The sequence below is a fragment of the Aspergillus tanneri genome, assembly GCF_003426965.1.
Source record: "Aspergillus tanneri strain NIH1004 chromosome Unknown AapTan_1_pilon_pilon_pilon, whole genome shotgun sequence".
NCBI classification, from domain to species: Eukaryota; Fungi; Ascomycota; class Eurotiomycetes; order Eurotiales; family Aspergillaceae; genus Aspergillus; species Aspergillus tanneri.
Window position 1 is genome coordinate 610,995 of NW_022984628.1, and position 19,178 is coordinate 630,172.

Below are 19,178 nucleotides of genomic sequence, written 5' to 3' on the forward strand. Positions count from 1 at the left end.
ATTGCCAGACAGATTACAGACAGATAATTTCTTGATGATGCGGACCATTATTAGGAGAAGCGATCTCGACACGATTACTATAATTGAAAGAAAATGGGGCAGAAGAACTCTATACCAGTTACATGTAGGTAGCCTACTAATGACCGTATTTGATTGTATCCATATTGCCTCAAATATCATCTGATAAACGCTCTTTCCCTTCTAGGGATAGGGGCAGGTCCGCAGTTACCCCGCAGGATGCTCAGGCTCTAGGCGCTCGGGTCCATATATTTCCATGTCATTACGTGACTGGTTCAGAGTCTGCAACTTCATCCGATCCGCCTTGTCAGAAGTCCTTAACGGAACGTGGAGAGAGGAGTAAAGTGTGTTTCCATCTCTCCCTCTTAATCATAGTCGATTCGCTTCCGGATGACAGATTCAAGGATGAAAATTATCTTAACCGGGTCTACGGGTTTTATTGGGGGTGAAGTTCTCTCCCAGTGCCTGGCGAGTGAATCTATCAGATCAATAGTTGTGCTCTCTCGCCGTGATCTTCCACCTGCCATTGCGAATCACACCAAAATAGAAGTGGTGATCATGAACGACTTTCTGAACTATCAGGACTCTGTAATAAACCAGCTTCAAGGTGCACAGGCATGCATATGGTATGTTGTGATGGAATTCTTCTCTACATTACAGTGTCCACGATGAAAGATATTTATGTACAACCCACATATGCATAGGTCGCTAGGGAAAGCACGGATGCCTGACAATGACGCCGTGCGCAAAGTCAGCATCGACTATACTATGGCCGCTATAAAAGTTATTAGCCAGCTCCAGAACAATAAGGATGACAGTATATTTCGCTTTATCTATCTTAGTGGCGGGTTAGTGGAGCGAGACCCGCTAAAACCTCTTTGGTTTAATCAGGACTATCGACGAATCCGAGTATGCTGGATCTTTCCTGGCTCCATGACGGTGAAACCGGATGGGCAAGTTGACAGATTGACTGATTTTGTATCCTGTATAGGGCGAGGCGGAAAATGCTCTCCTTAAACACGCCGAGAAGAGTCAAAGGGCCTTCGAGTCTTACATTATGCGACCGGGAATGGTACTCACCAAACAGCGAACCATAGGAGACTTTATTCGGGGTTTGGCACCCTCTGTGAAAGTAGACGTCCTAGCGAAGGCAATGGTAGAAATAGCATTGCATGGGAACCAAAGCCGGATCTTTGAGAATTCAACCATCAGTGAGATATATGGCTGAAGTATTTATAAGAAGATATTTTTCATTTTTAAGTGACTGAGCTCTTCAACATGGCACATTTAGTGGCTCCCCAAGTACGTATGTCCATAGTAGTACCATATATCTTCATTCCTCATGCCCCAAATGCATCGTCACTGTTCCAGGCTATTAAAGAGAATTCCAAAGCTAGGAGGATTAGTGCGGCTAGGGGTCCTACTAACAGGTCCTACTGACAGGTGCTAATCAAAAGTTCTTTTAGTCATTCTTCATGTCCAAAACGAGCACAGGTGAAAGGGAGAAAGAAGGACGGTTGCTCGGAAGGAAGTGACTAAAATAGGACTATTAGTTATTTACCCTATCAACATAGGAACTATGGACGCAGAAGACGCTCCAATATTACCCAATTAACAGACATCTCCAACATCAATATTGCTTCTACTGCCTTTCTCACCCCACTTTCACCCTCCCAAATGCAACTACGAAGTACTACACACGGAGCAAGGAGCCGGTATCACATTATATGTAAGCACATGTTCTAGATTTTCGTTGCTCCTATTCTTTCTATTTGAAACTTGTTTGTCTCAGAGATTGGAAGCGTCCGTTTCTAATAAGTAGGTGAATTGAAATTCAACGTAACGAATTTAGTAGAGAAGGATGTAAATAATAAAGCGCTGATCATTCTGCATAAAGACAAAGCCCATTTTAGAGTATTTATGAAACTAGGGCCAGCTTGATGTTGTATGATGTTGACAGTCTGCTTGCTATTTGATCTTTAGAGTACACTGAAAACACCACCAAGCACTCTCTGTGTTCTTTGGACTATTGGTAGAGTCTGTAGCCTGATGGCTCCATTTCTAGTTATCTTTTTGGCCAAAGAGACAAAAAATATTACCATTATAACTGTTCCCTTTATCAAGTGTTACTGAAGTTCGCCGGACACAGACCCAGAACATGGACAACATTGAGAGCTTCACAATGGAGGTTATTGATGGTGGTCTGCCGAGGCTGGTGAAAGGAAGTTTAGGCCTTGAGTCTGTGGTTGTTCTAAATGAGGATCTGAAGCACTGTGCTACGGCCGCAATATCGTCGGTGCTGTCTGACGCGGCTACTATGGCACAGTGATGAGATACCTGGGTCAGGGCAATTCTACAGATGTCTTACTTATATAAAACTAGTGCAAACTTATTATAGAAAGGTCTGTATCTAGACGTGCACAATATTAAACGTGAAGGTGGATATAGCATACAAAAGCAGTGTAAAGTCCTTTTGAGTTTCGCACTCCCGTTTTACAAAAACGGAATTCTGGTTATTATGTACTCAACTCAGATTGAGGTGGTCCCAGCGTATCTAAGAGGTGTCCATCCATTACAGTTTATAGCCACAGCAGGAATAACATGCATTGTAACATAGGATTCTCTGTTCATTCTGTTTTATGTTCATGCTCTCGTTCAGAAAGGATTGGAATGTAGGGTCAAAAAGGGCTTACCAGCTGAGATATCGGCCATATGTGCAATCTTTCTTCGAGGTCTTCAGGCCGTGCCATCTAGTACTCCTAGCTGACACCAGGACGGATGAACAAAGTGGAGAGATGCTTCCGTTACACGGACTGTTCTCAGCCTGTGGAGGAGCAATTTTGAACAGTTCGGTCGCGGCTCTCAGGGAGACGGGTCGATTAGTATGGGGCATATTAGTCTCAATATAGGGTGGTTTGTACAGGGTTCCTTTAGGCTGTACTAATCTCTTAGTGCGAATCCTAGGCAAAACGCCAAAACACTTTGATACGCCGCTAGAAATAGGTGCATATCGAGGCAGTAGTGGGTTGATACCGGTTTTCCTATTACCTAGTGCGTAATCCCTTGTTCCGATACTCTTGGTACTTCCGCTTGTCGAGAGTGTAGGCGTCCCATGAAAAATAAGTATTATGGTGGCGGTCGATAATCCTCGCCCTCCCTGTGCCAAGCGTGCTGTCAAGCACAAGAAATTCTTCTTAGAGGACTTCGAGCCGTGTCTCTTCCGCTGTCGTCCTGATGTACGCAAAGGCTTTGAAGAAACCACGGTCGACCTCAACGTGAAACACCGGGCCATCCAGGAATTCTGCTCCCGACACGGCGTCTCCCCTTGCAATCTTATCCAAACAGCATGGGCCATCGTGATCATCTGGGGTGGAGGATGTAACGTTCGGATATTTCACAAACATTGAATTGTTTTTGCCACCCGGACAATCTGAGAGTATCCTCATCTGCCACACATATCACTCCCGATATTACACTGGTTCAAACAATCATTGATATGCAAACATGGTCTGACGACACTTTGAAGAATCGCAACTACTCTATTACAGAGATTTCTTGGGCTAGGAAACTAGCCGCTTTTCAATTCTACCCTACAAATCCAACGGCAAGAAAAGCAAACGACAGGAAAAATATAAGCCTACATCCCAGGTTCTCCATTTTACTACTTAGAGAAGTACTCACACAATCAAATAGTGCGATATCCTCACCTGAATCTTAACCAAACATGATGCCTGTCTCCAGAGGTGAGGCCGGAGACACTTGTACTAATGTGCTTCGACAAATCGGCCGTCGCAATTATCTCCACGCTAGGCAGCATGAAGGCAGGTGGCGCCTTCGTCGCTATTGACTTTTCGTATCCAACCAGCCGAATCCTGGAGATTCTCCAAACCACTCATGCATCAATAGTCGTGGCTGAGCCTACGCATTGCCATTTGTTCGAGGGAATCGTGAAGCACATCGTTACTCTTGATTCTCACTTAGTAGCAAAACTTCCGCAGCACCCATGGCGTACCCATCGCCGTCGTCCCGTGCAATACGGCGTATATTATCTTTACGTCTGGTAGCATTGGCGCTCTCAAAGTGATCAAGGTGGAACACCTTGCTCTGTGCAATACAGCTCTCGCCCTTGCCGCCCCAATAAGGATCAACACGTCGACCTGACACTTGAAGTTTGCCATATTTACTTTCGACCTCAGCTATGGCGATATATTCGTCGCCCTATCTCAGGGAGCCCGTCTAGCCGGCCTGTGTCTCAGATACGTGTCTTAGGTTTATTTGATACCGTCAAGAGTGATTGCTTGTATGGAGATGTGTCTGGAATAAAAACTTTGCCTTCTAGCAGGGACGCTAATTGATCGCAAGATATTCGATGCTGAGAAAGGTGAGACTGCTGTCTTCTTGAGGTAATTCGTCTTGCCGTCAGTATTGACGAGCGTCGGGCAAATTCTGGTAAGACCTGATCGGAGAAATAATACTACCTCGACCACACGAGGAGCGCGGCTGCGGGATCCCTCTCACGACATCACGTCCATCTCCATACCATCCTGATCATTACCAGCCACCATGAGAAAGAGCAGTACAAAGAAGCGAGCTGGACTGATGTCTCTCAGAATGCAGAAATGGTTGCAAACTGCGACGGAGGAAGACGAGGAACATACAGTACAGGATATTGAGGAGGTGTTGTTTCTGGGCTGCCACACCGATAAAGGCGGTGGTTGTAAATTGTAGGGTGGCAAAGTCTATATGCTCTGAGTCATGCCACACTGGTATGGAGGTTAAAAGAAGTCCAGCGGGCTGGAGTTCGGTTCAGCATTAAGAATAGGAAGGACTTTAATTGTTTCCATGATCCAAAGTACCGCCCAGAGCTGAGATCAGAACAGGGTTTATTAGGAGAACCACAAGAGCGACCCAATAGCGATTGCCTCAGAACAGTACAGCCGGAATAATTCATGGTTATCTTCAATTCCATAACGAGCTTCCATAAATCTCGGTCCTTTCTTGGAAAATGATGGAGTATATGCCCATTCGCTAGCCTTGCCTTGCAGTGAAGTGCGTGATATTCCCAGTGATGCGAATATCCATATCTCGGCCATTAATCATATGAGGCTCAATCCAGAAAATCGACCTGGGGTTCTACTTGCCTGGGGCAGTGGTATAATAAAACTTGCACCGAACCAGTACGGAATTGGTGAATGGGAGATAGCTAAAAATCGTGACTGTCCCATACAGAAGTCATCTCTCCGCATGCAAATATCCAACGTCGCTATTGCTTGATGTATGCCTGATTCAGTGTCAGATTTGTAGAAGTGTCACTCAAAGGACGATTACAGATATGCGTTTTGGTCTACATTTTATGTCTACAGGCAATAATATCCTTTAAAAATGTCCAAACTTTTGGTTTCCATGATTCAAGATTCCAGGTACAGATTGCCTGTCACTGCACGGTTTGGATAGTTCATTGATTTTAGTCTCTCAGATAGTAATGAAATTATATTTCCTCCCACAGTAGCATGAATATAGAACATAAAGCCAGCCAAAAGCTGAGAGAACACATAGCAAGCAAACCCCACTTTGCTAGGTACTGCTGAGTTGAATGATCTCGCGGAAAAGTCCGTTTAGCAAGTACCTCCATGAATCTTGACCGATCCGAAGGAACTCCAACCCACAGGAAGCTTGACACAGGATTGGTCGGAAGCTTTGGAGATAAACACGCCTTCACAGTTCTTGCCTTTGTAGAAGGAAGCCGTCGCTTTCTGAAAGTTAAGCTTTGCGCCTTTGATTTTGTAGTTGGCACCCATGTTGGTACAGCCGCATGAGGTGATTCTACCGACTGTCGATCCTCCGCAAGAGGCACTGGTGTAGGGATACACGATCGTTGCACTGGCTGAGGCCAAGAGGGTAATGATTGTAAACAATTTCATGGTAGATTAGTTGAATGGTTCTATTCTTCTTGACTTTGTAGAGACTCTGAAGATTGCGGTGGTACAGCAGAGAGTATTTATGTCACACCCCTCCCTTGCAGGTATATAGAATTCCGTTAGAAATATGTGGATTTATAAGAGAGCTTGAATAATCTCTGAATTCGTTGTGATGTGTGTTGTCATTACCCCTCTTCTTCTGGAGGCATGGCTTATATAGCCACGTCGCTATATCACTTCACATGATGTCCCAATGTGGAGTAGCTTTATTCTCACAAGTTCCATAAATGATCACTACATCAACTTTGACTTCGGGAACAGGTCCACCCAATAGGGCTTGAATAAATCAAAGTATGGCCAGGTCGAGGCTCGTATTGCTGAGTGCCAAGCATCCATATAGATAAAATACGAGAGCTGAATCTGTGAATACTACTAATAGTATGCCGATGTAACCTTTGTCAGCCTTTGAAAGTCGATCGAGCTAAGGTATATGTATGAGTTCGTGTTCCATATGTCATATGGGAATTATCAGGATCCATTGATAAAAGCCACAGATTATTTGTTTGCGAACATGAGTCCCCCACTTAAAGTGGTCAGCAACACGCCGTTTGCGCCAATCCAGTGAGAGGGATGGACAGAAGGGTGCACACAGGACAGTCAGAAAATAGCTGATGTGTTCCCTTCTCCGGACATTATGACTTCACTATCTTATCGAATATAGACACGAAAAATTGTATCCAAGCCTGGCATTGTAGTCCCAGTTTATGGTTAGGCCCCTGGGCACCCGTGCTGAATTCTGTTGTAATAGAACTAGACTTGGGTATGTACGGCACCTTGGGCTAGAGATGGGGCACACTTGGCATATACACTTTGGGGTCTAAAATTGCAGGAAGAACTTCAGCAGGGTCTAAAAATTCTCCTTGACATGTGCTCGTCGGCTCTAAAATGTGCTTGGCAGAGGTCCAGGCCACCAGGGCCCAACCGGAAGACGTTAATTCCGGATCCGGTTTTTGAGCTCACAGATGTTAACTTGAGACCTCAACGAGAGCTAATTAACCGTCTGCGGATTTTTGACATATTTTTAGATTCCTTCAACATATAGCATCCACCCGGCCACACTTTCAATAGGATAAGCGATCGTTTCCAACAATAGGGGTTAAAAACCTCCGCTCAAAAGACCGAAGAGGTCAACGAACAAGAAAAACTCCGGGGCTACATTATCCTATAAATTCAACTGACATTTCAGCCTAATTTGAGTTCTGTTAATGTAGCCCTCAATCGTTGATGTCTTCAAGAGCTATATTTCTGAAACACCAACGTAACCATAGTATAACCACTGGTTACACGATACCAGGTGGTACATAGAATGTGTATGGTAACTTTGCATATTCAGATACATTTAACATGGAACATGCCTTAACGTACTTTACCGCCTGACGATCCACACCGCCTGACGATCCACCTACATCTACACCGACATTTACTCAACGTCTTTAAACCACCACAACACCACCAATATGGATTCTATCGAGGCAGAGATAGCAGAGATCAAATCTAGGAAGCCTGGAGAATTGTTCTCTTACCGCAATATTGCCAAAGAGTTTGGTGTTGACCGTATAACTCTCGCAAGAAGACACCAAGGGATTCAAGGCACAAAAGCGGACTAATATGAAAGCCAGTAACTGCTCTCCAACAAGCAGGCCAAAGAGCTTATAAAATATATTAATAAACTGTTAAAACGTGGCCTTTATCTTACGCATAAGATGCTTCGCAATTTTACCTAGGAGATCTGTGGAACAAGGCCTGGATACCAGTGGCCTGGCCGCTTTATTCGTGCTTATAAAAAAGAGCTTACCTGTCGCTATACAACCGGTATCGACCGCGACTGCAAGATAATAGATTCAGCATGGAAATACACGCTGTACTTCCAAAAATTGGCCAGAAAGATGGAGGAATACAAGATCCAACTAGGAAATATGTATAATATAGATAAGAAAGGATTTTTTATTAGAATTATTTCTAAAAGCAAGAGAATCTTTTCAAACCAAAATATAAAAGAGATCGCTCCGTACAACGTATCCAGGATGGGAACAGGGACTGGATTACTGTGATCGCCTGTATTTACGCTAATCAGACCTTGCTGCCTCCAGTTCTGATATATTAAGCTGTTTCGGGAGATTTACAGGACTTATAGCTTCAAGATTATAATCCTTGCAAGCAGGATTGTTTTTTTACCTCTTCACTAACTAGTTAGACTAATAACAACGTGGGTTTTACATGGCTTCGAGATATTTTTAATCCTAAAACCAAGGTCAAAGCAGGGAGATCTTGGAGGCTTCTCCTGCTTGATAGCCACGGATCTCGTGTCACAAGGAGGTTTTTTAATTTTTATACAGCTAATAAAATCCTTGTAGTAATATATCCTCCTTATTTAACGTATTCTCTACAGCTGCTTGATATTAGTATTTTTGGACTGTTGGCCAAGGCATATAGCAATAAACTAGACAAGTATTTATTTGCCGCGCAGGGCCTAATCTTTATTACAAAGAGGGATTTCTTCCGCTTTTTTTAGAATGCCTGGGGGACCACTTTATCCAAGTAAAATATTGAATCGGCATGGAGGAGTGTTGGTAACTGAGGTGACTGAGATTTTGCCAGCAGAATGCAGAATAACATGCTTGATTATATATTTAGTGTCAGGGGCTGAACCCGTAGAACCTATAAAATAGGCTACGTACGAAAAGGAACTATTAAAAATGGGATGAAGGAAAAAACCGGTAAATAAATAGGGATATAATCACATGATACTGTATGTGTCTTCGAGGGCTAATAGGGATAATAGGAACAACGGTCAACAGGACCACTGTCGCACGTTTAGCTCAAGGGGAAAACTAAAGCAGACAATCTCATTGATATTAGTGTCGCTTCTCAGTTGGATGTATGGTTGAAGCCTTTGAGATCGTAGGTTGAACACCGACCAGTCGAGCAGTAGGGCAAAATGAGATCGTATGACAGAACGCAACAAAAATGTAAAAAAAAAAAATCATATAAAATAAACTTTTTGAAGTGACTAAATAGTTCATGAAAATAGCCCTATGTCTTGCTTAATTTAACAAAGTAGACTTTATAACCCCTACAGTTCGCAGCCGTGTTTAGCTGTTTACCGCAAGATACTACATGCGGTAAAGAGTAGCAATACGGAACTTTGAAGTTAGCCATCTTTCTGTTCTACGTTTGTTACCTGTTGTGAATCTACAGTAGGTCGGAGGAATTGGCATTGAATAGAGTGAACTAAGCCATTGAATTGGATGAGCGAACTTAGTATACAGGAATGTGTGATCTTTCCGATAGAGGTAATTTATATTGACAGTATTTAACACCTCATTCGTATATGTATGTCGCAAGTTGAATATGCTCTGAATCCTTCAATATAAATACCGCATGTTGAAATGTTTTTCTCCTAGTTTAGATCAAAATTCTGTTCCATTATTTCAACCTTGGTCGGCTATGTTATCGAAGTAGGGAAAACAAGATGATTATATTGTAACTATAACAATCAGGTTACAGGTAGTAGCCATTTCAAGCTGAGCCATGATACAGCGCTCGATGCCAAGGGAGAAGGTCAGTGTTTTACTGGGGCACGCTATCTTTGCTGCGATTCCACTCCCATGTTTACTAACTGCGAGTGGAATGACTGTGATGGGCCATTAAATCCTGACTTTCCAGCTAAATGCCCGGCTCACATGGATCCTCTAACATTTCGTTTTGACAAGCCCGACAGCAAGCCATGGTGTTCCGACATATTTGATTCTCCCATACATGACCGCTACAAAAGCGAGCTGTGTTGTCCCAACCACCCTGGTCCATCAGATCACGATCCTAGCAAAACGATGGGAGACATACTATATCCCTCACACTTGCCCGGCTGGAACGGTCAAGGTGGCCGGCGCCTTGCTCCGCTACTCCACCCTCCCCAACGAACCCGATCACAGTGTGAAGCTGTGTTCGGTAAGTCTTAACTCATAGTGGTCGTTCTGCTGTGACCCATCTACTAAATACAAAAAGAACTGGCCCGTTGATCCGAAGTACTTGTGGCAGAAGTACTATAATGACTCTAAGACGTCAGATGTTGTTTGGAAGTACAGTGACGACTATCAAAACAACGACCAAGACGACGAACGCTCCACAGAAGAGGACAGCAGCGATGCATATGGCTTTGTTATGCTTGACGGGCCGAAGGCTCGATTGATAGCGACTTTGCAGCCAGTCACACCGTTGTCCGTCGCTCACGACATACTCTCAAGACCAAGTGATCACTCTATTTCCTCTTCGGGACTAGCCATCTGACAGATGCTTAGTCTGGTGCAGCGATTAGCTGTGCAATATACGTGGCCCCTATCTTCCCTCCTATATATGCATACCATTAGTACGTAGCGCACCATTCAGTTCACTACCAACCCCACGCATAACACCTATCCTTTTGTCAGGAGCTGAACCCGTAAAACCTGTAGGATAAGCTATACACAAAAAAAATGGTTGAGCGGGGAAGGAAGAGAAAAAGGGACAGGTAAACAAATAAAAAAGGAGAGCCATGTGTCGTGGGTCATCGAAGGCTGTTGTGAAATTCAGGGAAGGATGCGCAGGGAGCTATAGATCAGCTACACGCCAACCAGCCTAATTAGGAAATAGATGTCGTTCGGTGGAAACACCAGGAATCGCTGTATTCTACCTGTTACGGAAACACTATAATCCGCCCGACTTGGCGGTGCGGAGTATCTGACGATCGATTCAACCCCTGAATCCTTTAGATAGTTGAGCACCCAAGATCTAGAGAAGAGCACCTAGATAGGAATGCAAGAGAGACAGTTGGTTGAGATACTGTGATTCCTGGTGTTTCCACTGAATGACATCTACTTCCTAATTAGGCTAGTTGGCCTGTAGTTGATGGAATAGCTCCCTACGCCCCATTTCCCCTGAGTTCCACAACACTACCTATCCAAAGGTCTCCTGTATTCCGTACACGGTGCTTCAACTCTTTCAATGATTGAGGGGTTGAACGGCTTCATATTCCCGCACCGCCAAGTCGGAGCGGATCATATTATTTCCGTAACAAAGGCCAATAGGTTCAATCAAACGGGCTCCAGCCCTTTACTGTATACACTTTTCGTCGTTTCAAGGGTCCGAAGCGCGCATCTTCCAATTTATGTACAGAAGGCCTCATGCGGCTGAGAAGAACGAATGCTGCTTGTGTGAACCACACGCTGTATCAATATGGGGTTGATTGATGGGCCCAGGATATAACCCACCGATGGGAACAATACTGATATTTACAACAAACATGGGCAATTTTGGGCGTTTCTCTCAAGGGGTTTGGATGCTAGCCAAGATCCTTGACATATTGGAGATCAAGCCGCAGCGTCCGGGGGTGGCTGTATCGATGCATTAGGTCGTCGTCCCTGCCATCGCCATCATCCAACCTAGCGGTCCATGAGACCTGATCAGGTTAAGCCGTGCGCTGATCTGTTGATCCCTCGATCCCAACTTAGAATAATTACTGAAGGCTAATCCTAAGTATCGGCGTCAGTCAGCAGAACACGAGTAAACGCCCCAGTAAGCGGGCTTAGCAAGCAGGCAAAGACTACACCTTTGTCTGAACGAGGCAAAATAATCGCAGGCGTTCAACTCAAGGATGAGTTATATGGCTACTTTAGGGCTTGTTGCACTTGATCAGACCAGATTCCTGAGACTTGGCACTGTCTCGCTTTTGGGTATAAAAGATGCCAGCTACACGCTTCTTAAAAACAGGAATACTGCATATTTCTGGCCTTCAAGTTTAGCTAACCTTGAACTAAACTCAACATAATTTTACTGTGCCGCCTTTATCTACCTATAACTATTTACTGTTCAGCCTACTATCTACCAACAACCATGCATCTCGGAAAGACTATCGCGTTCTTCTGTCTCAGCTCTGGGGCCCTTTCCTATAAGATCCGTGCATTTAGCGGTAAAGATTGCTCGGGCGATGCCAAGGAAATCAATGTATGGGACAATACCTGCAGAGATAACAATGTCCCTACAACCCGATCTTTTCGAGTGCTAGCCTATGGGGCACATCGCCAGAGAGCTACCTTTTCGGAAGACCATGCCTGTGGATATGGGAAGCAAAGTTACTGGGCGGACGGTGGGAGTGATAAGTTCAAGAAGGACGCGTGTATTACTCTGGACTTTGAAGCGAATACCTACGGCTCTCGTTCAGCCTAGCAGCAGAACTTATGTAAGCCATCCTCTTTATTCAATCTTCTACATGTGGATCTAATGCTGCTACTGTAGGGAGATCATAACAAATCCGGCCTGGTACTTCGATGCCAATTTGGATCCGTGACATCACTGGAGACCCAGCGCCAGCGTCGGGGCTATACTAGTGAAGCATCGGCATCTTGGAAGTGAAATGGAGTTACTGTCCTTAAATATCCTCCAATGAAATTGATATAATATCTTTGAACTGTAGTAACTTATTAATATATCTGGCTGTATGCTGATCTAGCTTAATCAAATGCCACACTACATTGTATCCAGTACACAGATGGGATGGGTAAGTGTATCACACTTGCTAGACCATCCTCTGTGTTGACTAATGTACAGTATCTCTCGAGATCAATCTATAATAGAAAGTTGAAACTTTTGAGCAATATTTTAGGTGATTGCCTAAGTTGACATATACATCTTGGCGTCCTGGAGATCCCATTTGCTACCTAAATAACTGGCAGAGATAGGTTAGAGTATCATGCGTGATTATCTTATGCTTACTATAGATTAATGCATGATCTCTATAGATTTCAGCATGTATTGTATGTATATAATATATCTGACCCAAAATTAGCCCTGTAGATATAATATTAGTTGAGATATTAAGGTCCTTAAAAGTGTCATTTAATATGGCATACAGCAGTATCCGGCTGGCTTACATGTCCGGCTCGCTTACCGGCTACGTTACAACACATTCATCCAGGTTGTCAGGACGCATTAAATAGTGCATATGTGTACCCTTTATTCTCCGGCTTCATTTATGATTGGGTTCGGATTAAGCTCTCTAAGGAAATCTATAATATCCTGTAGGAACAGCCATCGGCGCTGCCACCGAAGCATGGAGATCAACATTGCCCATAATGCCGAACTACGCGCAAACATCCAGCATGTCCTCACTATACGCGTCAATGACTCAAGGCCTAAGAATACAAGCAACTCTACCTACCAAGGCAGGAAGAATTCAAGGTAGATCTATCTGGTTACCTTAATCCTTAGTTGCGTCTAATATGTTATTATATATATCCTAGGTCTTCTGTGCCAGGAAGGCGTACTGAGATAGTAGTACAATTACAGAGGAGAAGCTTCTTCTTTTTTTTTTATAGAGAAGATAGCAAATCGGCCGTTAAGGATTAAAAACCGCAAGACTGGCAGTGATATACCACAGGGTAGTACTTGTTTATCCTGCGGTTCGGTTCGTATCTATACGTCTGCCATCACGGACCTCTATTAGGACTAGGAAGGATTAGGGATGAATGCCACCCAGGACAGGCGCTGTATCAGTTTACGTTGGTTGTTATCTTTGCCATGTTTAGTTATGGGGGAGTGGTGGTGCGGGTTGTTCTCGGTCACTGGTATAGCTAGCTAAGAGAGAAGGAGCGGACACCAAGGCCATAAGCACTGCACGAAAGCGATATGCATGCTGATAGCTAGCCTGAAGCTTTAAATCAACCATTGAGACAACATAGAGTAATTTGGGGCGAGAAAGATAGCGGGTGAGGAAGAAATATCCTCAGAAGTGTAGCGAGCAAGTTCTTGAATATTAAGAGAATAGGTATCCCTTTAACGAGAATTATTGGCATTGTTTTATAACAATACTCTTTACATAAGGACTCATCACTAATCATGGTTCCAAACTGCTTAACTTTCCCATTACTGGTAAACTGTAGTGGTGCACAAGTAGACCCTACTACCTGCTACAGCATTGGAATCAACATGTACTGCCCACAACACGGAATTTTTACTCCCCTACCTAGGGGGGTGGTTTTAAACTACTCTGCAAGCATCTCCCGACTGTGTGCCTTTAGCCCTTGTACGCCTTCGGTGATATTTAGGATGGCGAGATAGCCAGCTTTTCAACCAAAATTGACTGACCGTTGGAGGTGAAGTGGAGGGATCAGTATGCGCTTCTTTCAAGATTGAGCTAGTGCAATTTTCAATCATTTTATGCCCAAGAAAACGGCTTGAACGACGCTTTAAAGGTCATAATTCTTACTTTATCAGAGAACCAAACAATTTAAAGCTTAATCCTGCTCAGGATCTTGCTCTGTGTCAATATATTGATGCTTTGGATACGCTTGATATTCCCCCGCGCAGCTACTAACTGGTTAATAAGTTCTACTTACATAAATGATGATTAAGCGAGGTCGTACCGAGGGCAGGCGCTCATGGATGGCGGTATGCTCCAACATATTATGTTACGGAGCCAAAGAGGCGTTAAATAAGAAGAAGAAAGCGGATAAGGCATTTAAAGAGGCGTACGGCTTCGCCCCCCACGCCCCTGCTGCGGAAGATCAAAATCCTGTCTCCCATAGTAAAATGGCAGAGGAATCGGGTAGTCAGGTTTTTATTATGGATTCTACAGGTTCTAGGTGTTGAATTACGAATTGCTTCAAAAATCAGCCTCTAGGGTGAAAATGCCTGTAGGCCGCCGACCACCCACCGGCGGAAAGGCGGTGGGTGGTCAGGTCCGCCACTAATACGACGGAAGATGGTTCACTGGTGAAGCTAGCGTGGTGCATTTTATTGAGGCTACCTTGCTCAGGCTACTCCCCCCTCTTCTCAGCCCCTGCTCAGTGAGCGAAAAGCGGCGAGGGGTGAGCACTAAAACGGAAAGGGAAAGGCATCAAGCTGTCCAGAAAATCAAGTACATATGTAACTGATAAGCATATCTATTTAGAAGGATTATACGATTTTAGTAATTATTCTATACAAAATACTATTATATAGAAAAATTTATAACATACTATTAGTTAGCAAAGGGTTCAACAATTCCATCTATCGTCTTGGCTACCCCACCAATTCCTTTTCACCTCTCTCATCACCATGCAGACCGAACTACGAATTGTCCACTTCAACGACATAGTAAGTACCCCTCCATTCCAGTTAGATATACACAACTAAGAAAAGATAAGTACCATCTCCCATCAACCGATCTACTGTCCCGCTTCACGCGAATCCAACAATCCTTCCTAGGCAGCATTGCAGGCCTGACTATCTTCAGCGGTGATGCCTTCTCGCCATCGCTGGAAGCCAGCGTGCTAAAAGGTGCACATATGGGTCCGGTTCTGGACTATGTAGGCGTTGATCTGGCATGTTACGGTAACCATGGTCAGTCTGCCTCTCTGCTCTATATCAAAAGTCATCCATGCAGTGCCTAAAAATAATAGATAGATTTTGATTTCGGCAACGACAGACTCGTGGAACTATCTAGCCACCTCCGATTCCCATGGGTTTTATCAAACGCGCACCACGCCGGAGAGAAGGACCGGCTTCTCGCCTGCGCACAAGAATCCGTTACCTGGACTGTCGACGGGGTAAAGATTGGATTTTTCGGCTTAGCCGGGACGTAAGCAATCCTCGTTTCGCACAAACAGATCAAACTTCAATTGATAAATGAATAGAGACTGGCCATCTAACTGTGAAAACCTCCCCTTATCAACTGTTCTCCCGCCGGTGGAAACCGCGCAACGTCTAGCGCACCGGCTACGCACGCACGAGGGATGCGACGTCGTCATTGCAGTGACACATATGCGTCTCGCGGAGGACATGCAGGTTATGCAAGCCACGATATCAGGAGAGAGTCGAGTGGATTTACTCCTCGGGGGACATGACCATGAAGTTGTACGACGGTATGGACATGACACGGAGACGAAGCCGGAGGTGATTGAGCAGGGACGAGCGAACGAGGAGATAGTGTATCGCGGGAGGGTGGACTCTTGCCGGGGGGATATTCGCATCGTGAAGAGTGGGACGGATTGGAGGGGATTATCGCTTGTTCGGATGCTGGTAGATAAGACGGATGGAGTGGTCTCTGTTTCTACACAATGTAAGTTCACTCTCCCTCTCCCTCCCTTCTCACTGTCTTGTCTCTCGTGGCTAATGAGATCAGTAACACAATATACCGATATCCAAACCGCGATTGAACCCATCTCTCCTGCACCTGAAGAAAAGGTGATGCTCACGACAATCCATGACCAGGTGGGAGCATTGGTGCAAGAGCCAGTTCTGCATTGCGCTGTTCCGCTGGACGGTCGCAGCACCGTTGTGCGAAGCCAAGAGACAAATCTGGGAAACATGCTCGCGGACGCGGTGCGGGCATTTTACCAGACCGATATAGCATTTTTCAACAGCGGAGCCATTCGATGCGATAGGATTATCGATCAGACAGTGAGTGGGAAACCACTACTAGTGCGCGACATCATCAGTGAGTACCTATATTTATTCCCCCTTTTCAACATATTCATGATGATACAAATAGGCTAAGAAAACAGATATCTGTCCATTCGAAAACACCCTCCTCGTCAAACGCATTTCAGGAAAAACCCTGTACCAAGCACTTGAAAACTCTATCAGCGACATGCACACCGATGGACGATTCCTGCAAGTCTCCGGTCTGCGAATCCGCGCCACGTGGCAGCGTCAGCAGGGTTCACGCGTGCTAGACGTGTTCCTCGATCGCGACGACACGAGAATCAACCCGCAAGGGATGTACACCGTCGCATTAGCGGGGTTCATTGCGCAGGGGTTTGACGGATATACATGGTTTCCGAAAGAGGAGACGCTGGTGGGCGCGGAAGCCGCCATGACGGATACGGGACTTATGTTGCAGGTTTTTGAACACGGAGAGCCTGTGCAAGGGAATAGTGTGCATGATATGGGGATTGAAAGGGCCAGGAGGGCTGTTGTGTCTGGTAGGGTGGATGGGTTTCCAGTTGTGAGTCCGGTTGTGGATGGGAGGATTCAGTTTGTGGAAATTCATATTGATGGATTAGATAGACACTAATGATGTAGATAATAGACTAGATAACCCTAACCATGTTGTATTAAGAAATGGAATCCAATGCAATGCACGAATCAACCCAACCTTCTCTCCGCATACTGAATATATCTCTGTGCAAACCGTACCCTGAATCGCTTCCCCCAGATAATAAAGATCAAATTGGCCGCCAAAATGACCGTTAGGACGATAGAAAATGTTATGAACACGTTTGTTAACCCGTCCCTCTGAATCCAAGGCATGAGAGCAAACACAAACATAGCCGAGACGGCATTTCTCACGAAAGTGACAGCAACGAGCGAGTCAGCCACAATCTACCCCATTAGCTCAGCCGAATTTACATACTTCCACACCACAGTTCCGGGTTCACTCACATCGGTATATGCATCCGTCAAATAAGTCAAGGGGATACTATTCCCCGTGGTTGTGCCAAAGGTAGTCAGACCCAATCCGAGGGCAATGACCGGCCAGGGGAGATGATTATTCAACCCAATACCGAACAGGAGGAGACCTGCGGGAACGAACGGGGCAAAAAGGAGGATCATCCAGAGTCTAGTCTCAGGCTCGTAGATCCCGTTGTTCCGTTTTGCCATGCGCAGAATGAGCCAGTCACTGAGGGGTCCACTGATGAGTACGGACAGAGTGATTCCAATGAACGAAGGCAGACCCATAAGACCGATCTGCACCGAGGTGAAGTTATACGGTGGCATGGTCAGATACGTGGAGAAAGTGGCAGTGGGGACCGTTACCGCCGCCGTCATGGCTCCGTACATGAGCGACATGAAAAACACAGCGGGGATGTGAACCATTATCAGGAAAGGCTGGTAGATGTGACAGACGAGATACGTGAAGGATGCCGGGGAGGAGGTCCAGAGGGCAAGTTTTTTCCAGTATGGTTTCTCAGGGATTGAAGTGTCGACTTGCACGGTGGTGAGTAGCGGTTTGTCGTGTTTTGGGATGGGCTCTTGGTACTGATGTTGGGACTGGGGATCAGTACTGGGTTTCACGCAAGTGTCTTCATCCGGACGGGACGGGGACGATGGAGTCACTCCTTCAATGACAGTGTACATGGTTTCCTCGTAGAGGAAGAAAAACACCACCACGCCGATGCCGAACAAGATGGCCATCCACCACCATACCCAGCGCCAGCCCTGCGAGTTGGTCACATATCCGGCTGCCAGGGGAGCCAGGGAGACGCCGATGGTCATGCACCAGATATAGATACTGTTGGCCAGACCTCGCTGGTGGACGAAATAGATATCTGCCACGGTCATTTGCACGATGATCTCGGAGAGAGCACCGACGAATGAATTGAGGATATTAACCAGCATGAGGTCGGCAATGGTTTGCATTTTGGCCGACCAGATGCTTAGTCCGCATTGGATGGCTGTGCTGAAGATATACACTGGTCGACGGCCATATTTGAGGGCGAAGTGGATAAGGAAGATGCCACCGATGGCAAATGCACCGCATCCTGCCGCGAAGCTGTTATTCAGGATGGAGTAGCCGAATCCGAGTTCTTCATTTATTGGTCCCCAAGTGACGGTGGCGATATTCGTACTAAACAATTAATCAGGCGATGCAGAGTTAGGGACGAGTGACTTACAAGGAAATCACCATCAAGACGTAGAATGATACGAGACCGAAGTTGAGATGTTTCCGCCATTCTGGCCAGGTCTAATGCGTTAATTGAGGCTTCGCGCTGGGACGACTCACGTACTAAAGGGTCATTGGGATCACTTGACGGCTGGGGCTGCAGCACCACCCTGTTTCTGTTATGCTGGTAGAAATCTATCGGGTTAGCAGACTGTATTCAGATTGAGTTCGTCCTACCTTCCACTTGAACAGTCCCAGGGGGCCAATCAGGGTCAACTGGCTGGCTTTGTGAGGACATTGTTGCTGATGTCTATCCTCCAGGTACAGGGCATGACATTTGTCACTATTTTATACATATAACCATCAGCACAGACTCGCCAGGAGCGATCGTATGTTATCTTCTCCGTCACATTTATTAGGAGCTATTGACGAAAGAATCAACGAACGCGGGGAAGCAGGGAAGCATGAAGACGATAGGATCGTTGCCTACACCAAGTCAAACTAGCCAAGTTTCTGGGCACGTTTCAAACTAGGGCATCTATCCAGATCGAGGACTTCGGAAT

General features: G+C 45.3%; 7 protein-coding genes across 7 annotated transcripts; 5 read left to right on the forward strand and 2 right to left on the reverse strand.

Moving 5' to 3' along the window:
* Window positions 1-423: 423 nt before the first annotated feature.
* On the forward strand, window positions 424-1,246 carry ATNIH1004_002252 (uncharacterized protein; the record flags this gene model as incomplete). The annotated part of the gene is made up of 3 exons (XM_033566947.1): window positions 424-644; window positions 723-927; window positions 1,010-1,246. The coding sequence occupies 3 exons, from the start codon at window positions 424-426 to the stop codon at window positions 1,244-1,246; spliced, it is 663 nt and encodes a 220-aa protein (XP_033428942.1).
* A 1,900-nt stretch (window positions 1,247-3,146) lies between these two features.
* On the forward strand, window positions 3,147-4,082 carry ATNIH1004_002253 (uncharacterized protein; the record flags this gene model as incomplete). Its single annotated transcript, XM_033566948.1, has 2 exons — window positions 3,147-3,396; window positions 3,829-4,082. 2 exons carry the CDS (start codon window positions 3,147-3,149, stop codon window positions 4,080-4,082), a joined length of 504 nt encoding a protein of 167 aa, XP_033428943.1.
* A 1,551-nt stretch (window positions 4,083-5,633) lies between these two features.
* Window positions 5,634-5,939, reverse strand: ATNIH1004_002254 (putative secreted antimicrobial peptide; the record flags this gene model as incomplete). The annotated part of the gene is made up of 1 exon (XM_033566949.1): window positions 5,634-5,939. One exon carries the CDS (start codon window positions 5,937-5,939, stop codon window positions 5,634-5,636), a length of 306 nt encoding a protein of 101 aa, XP_033428944.1.
* A 3,816-nt stretch (window positions 5,940-9,755) lies between these two features.
* Window positions 9,756-10,283, forward strand: ATNIH1004_002255 (uncharacterized protein; the record flags this gene model as incomplete). Its single annotated transcript, XM_033566950.1, has 2 exons — window positions 9,756-9,944; window positions 10,002-10,283. The coding sequence occupies 2 exons, from the start codon at window positions 9,756-9,758 to the stop codon at window positions 10,281-10,283; spliced, it is 471 nt and encodes a 156-aa protein (XP_033428945.1).
* Window positions 10,284-11,864: 1,581 nt separating this feature from the next.
* ATNIH1004_002256 (uncharacterized protein) lies at window positions 11,865-12,197 on the forward strand (the record flags this gene model as incomplete). The annotated part of the gene is made up of 1 exon (XM_033566951.1): window positions 11,865-12,197. The coding sequence occupies one exon, from the start codon at window positions 11,865-11,867 to the stop codon at window positions 12,195-12,197; it is 333 nt and encodes a 110-aa protein (XP_033428946.1).
* Window positions 12,198-15,065: 2,868 nt separating this feature from the next.
* Window positions 15,066-17,025, forward strand: ATNIH1004_002257 (bifunctional metallophosphatase/5'-nucleotidase; the record flags this gene model as incomplete). The annotated part of the gene is made up of 6 exons (XM_033566952.1): window positions 15,066-15,104; window positions 15,155-15,350; window positions 15,414-15,588; window positions 15,644-16,068; window positions 16,132-16,446; window positions 16,514-17,025. 6 exons carry the CDS (start codon window positions 15,066-15,068, stop codon window positions 17,023-17,025), a joined length of 1,662 nt encoding a protein of 553 aa, XP_033428947.1.
* A 308-nt stretch (window positions 17,026-17,333) lies between these two features.
* On the reverse strand, window positions 17,334-18,913 carry ATNIH1004_002258 (uncharacterized protein; the record flags this gene model as incomplete). Its single annotated transcript, XM_033566953.1, has 4 exons — window positions 17,334-18,579; window positions 18,626-18,696; window positions 18,740-18,810; window positions 18,853-18,913. The coding sequence occupies 4 exons, from the start codon at window positions 18,911-18,913 to the stop codon at window positions 17,334-17,336; spliced, it is 1,449 nt and encodes a 482-aa protein (XP_033428948.1).
* Window positions 18,914-19,178: the final 265 nt, after the last annotated feature.